The 6,844-nt window shown below is 35.1% G+C and overlaps 1 protein-coding gene across 1 annotated transcript in view; it reads left to right on the forward strand.

The window, feature by feature from the left end:
* The window catches only part of LOC117107062 (extracellular serine/threonine protein kinase FAM20C-like), a 10,717-nt gene extending 4,781 nt beyond the window's left edge, over nucleotides 1-5,936 (forward strand). Inside the window, exons 2-8 of the mRNA XM_033248586.1 lie at nucleotides 162-260; nucleotides 1,241-1,415; nucleotides 1,579-1,757; nucleotides 3,153-3,189; nucleotides 3,501-3,570; nucleotides 3,978-4,119; nucleotides 4,753-5,936. Of these exons, the coding sequence (XP_033104477.1) occupies nucleotides 162-260; nucleotides 1,241-1,415; nucleotides 1,579-1,757; nucleotides 3,153-3,189; nucleotides 3,501-3,570; nucleotides 3,978-4,119; nucleotides 4,753-4,963 (913 nt within the window). The 3' untranslated portion in view covers nucleotides 4,964-5,936. The remainder of the gene's footprint in view (nucleotides 1-161; nucleotides 261-1,240; nucleotides 1,416-1,578; nucleotides 1,758-3,152; nucleotides 3,190-3,500; nucleotides 3,571-3,977; nucleotides 4,120-4,752) is intronic.
* Nucleotides 5,937-6,844: the final 908 nt, after the last annotated feature.

The raw sequence follows: 6,844 nt of genomic DNA on the forward strand, positions 1-6,844 counted from the left end.
TTATTATTATTATTATTATTATTATTATTTTTTTTTTTATTATTATTATTATTATTATTATTATTATTATTATTATTATTATTATTATTATTATTATTATTATTATTATTATTATTAATATTACTAATTTTAATTTTCTTTTGTATATTTATTTTTTCTAGAATGAAAAGGGAAGATATTTATCCATATTCATCAGAACATCCTTTTTGGCTCGATCCAGAAAGACACAATGCTGAGATAGCTTCATTCCATCTTGATAGGTAAAGTTTAACTCACAGCAATTATAACAATTAGGCCTATGATTGATAATGATGAGGATGATAAGGATTACATTGACGAAGCCAATGAAGAAATGTGTTGCCAATGTATAATAGTGACATTTAGAAAACTGTATCGGTCAGCAACTTTATTTTTTCACACTTAGAGATCCATCGCTCCGGATCCGGAGTCAGATTGGAAATCGTACAAATTTGATGTCAACGGTCCTATTCTTTATCACTGAACCCATCCTTCACGATACGGGTTTTGGTGTGAACGTAGCTTTAACCTGCCTAATTTGATTGATAAGATAACAACATTTATCCAGAGCTAAAATCAGTGGCGTATCTAGAATTCTTAAAATGTGGGTGCTGATGGTGGGATGCGAAGGTGAAATGGGGTGGGGGGGCTCGATGATCAGTTGGGGAGGGGCGCTAACTCGCAAAATAAAGTGATTTTAGGTGGTGATTTTTAACTACTTGACCGTGATTTTTTTGGGGGGAGGGGGTGGGGGCTAGATACCCCACTGGCTAAAATCCGGGTTGAGTTATCAAATTCATTACATGCAATGATGTACTAGCACACCCATTTATAGGCAAAGTACATGTATTTATCATTTAATTGTGATAGTGTGGATATAACTTGGGGAAGTGGAGTTGTTTTTGTGGTGGGTAAATAAATATATATATATATGAACCTGGAATAGGATGGCAATACTCCAACTCATTGTTAATTTGTTATTTAGGATATATATAGAAGGCCTTTCTTCCCTGGTCTTTGTGTCCGCATACTGCATAAGAGCAGGCAGCCCCACAAGGCACCCATACTCCTTGGTTAAGAATACAGAAATGTTCAATGACACAAGCGAAATGCACATGGGGAAGGATTGAAGCCGGGATACCAAAATTTGGAACATAAATATTAAAAATACAAACATCATTTATGTTAAATATCTACCTTTCTTGTTTGTGTGATGCCGCAGAATACTCAATTTTCGTCGAAACGTGCCTATTGCTGGTCGTTTGATAAACATGACACAGGAGATTTTACACAAATGTGATGATAAAGCACTGTTGGATACATTTTTCTGGAAAGGTGAGTCTGAATTCAATGGCTTGCGTTTTGTTACTCCACCAAGGAGGTTATGTATGCACCACGTGACATCGAAGTGTTGTGGTGAATCCAAGCGCCAGTAGACTCTCAATCCCTTTCATTCTTTTTAACGTGTGTGATGTCACATTTTTAATATAACAAACATAAATCTGTAAAATACGCATTTAAAAAAGGAATTTAATTCTAAATATAAATTGTTGTTTTCAGATGGTAACCTTTATTGGGGAATGTCTGCCATGGTTTTGCAACGATGAGCATCCGATCTGTGGCATCAGTGACCTGCTGGAGGTGTCCGTTGCCCAGTTCCTCCCAAAGTGCCCTGACAGTAAATACCCAGTGAATGACAGGGCTTACCCGTGGAGCCAGGAAGTTAAAGAATCAAAAGTGTGAGTTGCTTTTATATTCTCTAATCTGCTATAAGGGAACTTAATGTAACTTTTCCACCAACTTTACGTTACTTTCTTGATCTCCACTTATAAGTCTAAACCACAAACCTGTATGTTTTACATGTGTCTCTGTATCTCTCCCCATCTAATTATCCTTTTTGACTTTTCTGCTTAGTCAAACCATTAGGCCAACACAAAAATTGTGTTGGCCACGCTTTTGAGAAAATTGGTAGGTCGGTAGGAAAACTTTTTTTTTTGCAAACCAAAATAGAGTTTACGCCTAAAAAGTAGAAAATACACAAATAATACAATTTTGGATTCGCATCTCGTACCATCCAGCAAAATAGAGGCTAGACCTTGGCCCCCTAGCCTGGCCAAGGCTATTCCAGACTTATAAATTGCTTGTTGTAGTAAGGGGAAGAAAAAGCTAAGATGTCCACTCTGAACTTCGTAAAACACTTTTTTTTTTAAATTATTTGGCGTTATCATTGACCATGGCTAATTAATCTTAGGTAATTAATCTCCACCATGGAATATAAATATGGTTACCCTGCAGTACATTCGGCTTTCTCCACCAAGGGGTAGGGCCTATGAATAATTAGACTGTGTGGTACATAGGCCTATCTCATACTATATAATAATAATAATAATAATAATGATAATAATAATAATAATAATAATAATAATAATAATAATAATAATAATAATAATAATAATAATAATAATAATAAAAATAATGTCATCTTATTAGGAGCACGTCTACCAACTCTTTCTCGAGCAGCCTAGTTAATTTTCCTTACTTTGTAACAGTTCTTTTTAAATATTTTGTAAATAACTTCTATCGATATATTGCAGTTACTGTAAAGTTTATCTGAATTATTTAAATGTATTTTTAAATACAATTGTTAGCAATGAATTATGTCGAGTGACGGGCCGTATAGAACTACATTATTGATGTAACATCTTAATTAAATTTGTTATGTCAGATATATATCAGATATATATATATATATCAGATATATATATATATATATCAGATATATATTTATCCGGATCAGGATTTTCTCGTGTAGACGCACGGCAGCTAACGGTTAGCAGGACCCGGATCCTGCTAACCGTTAGCTGCCGTGTGAGATCATACGGTAGCTTTTGCTGCTGTGTGAGAACATAGCCTAGCCTAGGTCGGTTTAATGTGTTATCCTGACTAGTACTAAATGAACCTATAAAATCAAATCAGACCATGAGTACCTTTCATCACCAAGGAATATATAGGGTTAAACCATACTCTACCCTTACATCATCCAGTAGGCCTACCTCGATTTTTGTTTATTAAAGAGTATATGAATACATTTACAGAATGAATTTATCATTTCAACTGATTATCTCTTTATTCAGGTGGAAGAATACAAATATCTGTGATCAAGTTTTAATGGTAAATAATAATAATTCATCATCATCATCATCATCATCATCATCATCATCATCATCATCATAATCATCATCATCACCATCATATCATCATTATTATTATTATTATTATATTGTGTGTGCTAATCACTTTTATTATAATTAATATTATTACTATTATTATTATTATTATTATTATTATTATTATTATTATTATTATTATTATTATTACTATCATTGGCATTGTTATTTATATTTACTATCACCATTTTTTGAGTTTTTGGGCAAGCAACTACCCAGAAGTATATTATTATCATACTATTTTGACTATTGTAGGATTTACAAAATAGAAATGATCGTACATTCTTAGACCTCATTGATCTGGCAATATTTGACTTTCTGATTGGTGAGTAATTTCAGATATTGAAAATAAAACACAGATGATAACACACACATCAGGGCGGATTTGGTGGGGGGGGAGGGATACGTGGGAACTTGCCCCACCCTCGATTTTGCCACTGCCGTCTTATATTTTGTGACAGAAATACAGATTGGCATACAAATACTAAATTTCGTAACAGCATATAACTGAACACGAATCGTATACCATTATTAAATACATTTTTATTTGTATAATTGTGTTACCTCTTGGCCTATATGATCCTCTTCGTTTAAAAAAGAACATCTAGATTTAACCGCCCCTGCACATTTTAACCAAATTAATGTTTATATTTAAATGTTAAAGGTGTTTTATATATGCGAGTACAAATATAATTTGTAATAACTAGTTTTTATCATTTCCTTTGATTCAAGTGAACTATGATCGTCATAGCTATACATCGTTAAATCAGTTAAAAAATAAAAGCTTTGTGACCATACTGGATAATGGAAAAGGATTTGGAAACCCTAATAATGATGAGCTCACAATCTTAGCGCCAGTATATCAGTGTTGCAAGTATGTTCCTCCCTTTGATTTTGCTTTCCATATAATGATGATGATGATAATGATGATGATGACTATGACGACGACGACTGCGACGGCGGTGGCGGCGGCGGTGGTGTTGATGATGATGGTTGTGATGATAAATGATGATGATGATGACATTGCTATTATAGCTGTGATCATGTTCATTAGATATGATAAAGATCGTGTTCATAATTATATAATCATGAGATTAATACTCTTTGTTATCATCATGATGATCTAAATGACAATGATATGTGATTATGATGATGATCCCTAAGTTGATATCACCCGTGTAAATAGCTAAATTATTGTGACAGATTAAATTCAATGAGTTTGCAATACCTATGTAATGTGACAGAAGCCAAACCCCTTAGAAAAGATTATCTTCCCTGCCCCCCCCCCCCCACCTTTTCGGACATCTCTGGATCCGTCCCTGATTTGAGAGGATGATTTAAGAGGGCCTACTCAGAATGCCGAACAACGCATGCCCCAGATTCTCAGGAGGTCCCCTAATGAGAGTGAGTTGTATTTGGTTAAATGTATATGGAACACCGTAAACATATACAAAAAATACATACGTGATTAAACATAGACTTACACTTTTTTTTAAATTATTTTTAGAGTCCGACGGTCAACATATTACAGGTTGAAGGAGCTTGAGAACAGCAAACTCAGCACATCGATGCGCTCGTCCATGTCGCATGATGCAATTTCGCCTATTCTTAGTGAGGCATTTCTTGCGGCACTTGATCGGAGACTTATGAACGCAATTGAAACCATACAAAAATGTTTCTTGGAAAACGGTGAAGACCGTGTGCTTATGGGCTACTAGCAATATATAAACAACTTAATTATTAAGCAAATGTGCTGATTGGTTAGTTGCTAAATATTTTATCAACTTGTTCATACTCCAACCAATCATAAATGAAAATGTAAGCACCTTGTGGATGGCTGGAAAGTCGCGTGTGGCACTATGCAATTTATAAGTATAAGCAGCCCAAAGAGGCGAGCACGAAGGATCGTATTTGTTTCTACTGCCCCTTCGGGGATCAGCAGACACTTATTATAGCAATCGTCTGTGGAAATTAACTTGTAAGAGTAAATCCAGTGGAGGTGCATGATGAGATATTGCGTCATAATGTAAAGGTAAAAATGAGCAGTCTTCCAAAATAAGCCAATGCCATACAGCCGGGCTAGACCTGTCTTAGAAAGAGCCAAAAAATCAACAATCTGTTACTTGTAAAGTTACTCAAGTGAATTGCCAACACAAAAACCGTGGATGAGTTATGAGTAAAAAGTAGCCACAAAAAACCTATTTCAACAAGTAGACACTGGATGCCTACTTGTAATAATTCCTTCAGTCTGTCGTCGACCAAGCAAACGACTCACTCACACAGAACGGATTATAAATTTGAAGTCGTCGTACGACACGTTTGATGCAGCACATACCACTGCAATATACTGTAGCAGATGCTACATACCCACTGCAATGTAAAAGATACCAAACAATGCAACAGATGCTACATATTACCATGGAGGAAATGTAGGACAATGCTACTCAACCTCAGCAACGTGGCACATGCTACATATTCTACTGTTAATACTTCCCACACAAAATAAATGCAGTAGATACCCCGGTTGTTTGTTAGTACATGCCCATATAGTCTTAAATGGGTATATGCAATGCAGCCAATGTTTTGCAACCCACTGTAATGTGGCAAAATATGGTACGGTACATCAAAGGCGCACCACTCGATATATAGGCCTATATAATAACATTTTTCACCTCATTAAAGTCAGACTCCGGAGGAAAAAAATTTTTTTTTTGATATGTTGTAGAACTGATTTTTCTAAGACAGAAAAAAAGTTGTTTGACGAAAAACTGGGGAACGGTGAACGAGATACAGATTTTTGAATATTTAAAAACTGGGGGGAAAAGGGGCGTAACCGCCTATTTTTACACCTTCTTCCCCCAGTTTTTAAATATTCAAAAATCTGTATCTCATTCACCGTTGCTCAGCTTTTGATCAAACTACCTTTTTTCTGTCTTAGAAAAATCAGTTCTACAACATATCAATTTTTTTTCCTCCGGAGCCTGACTTTAAGGCACATGTGCGCGATTTACCTAATTTGAATAAATGGTAAATAGATAAATAAAACTATAAATACATGCAGTATAACTATATTTATGTTGCAGATCGGATGAACATTATAGAACATATCTTAGAACTTCTAAGTGTTCCTGATTTTTACGATTGCCCATATTATAGTGCGGGGAGTTAAACAGTACCGTAGCTTACGATTGTGACGGCTTTACTGGTAAAGCCGTGGAGAAATTCTATTCGAAAGCAACCTGGCGATATTGAAATATCGGCAGCTTCGTTAGAAGCGTACACACCCGTTCCTAGTAATTACCACATTTATGGAGATAATAATAATTCTGTACAACAGTGCAATAATTATTACTTGAGCTATTGTATTATTAATTCACATCTCTTTCTTATGAGGGCGTCATAACACTTGTGTACAGTGTCTGCTAACCACCAGCGAATGCGTCTTGATACAAATGTAGCTGTGTATTAAGTATAATTGGCTCTTGATTTCTGGACTAATAAGTCGTCTAGTGACTTTCACCATCTTCTTGTTCATTATGTGAACAGCACCCTTTATCATTACATAATATGTACATCTGTATATGTAAGCGTGCCCGAAA

The sequence above is a fragment of the Anneissia japonica genome, unplaced genomic scaffold (genome assembly GCF_011630105.1).
Source record: "Anneissia japonica isolate Jap-2015-1 unplaced genomic scaffold, ASM1163010v1 scaffold288048_len465947_cov159, whole genome shotgun sequence".
In the NCBI taxonomy this organism is placed as follows: Eukaryota; Metazoa; Echinodermata; class Crinoidea; order Comatulida; family Comatulidae; genus Anneissia; species Anneissia japonica.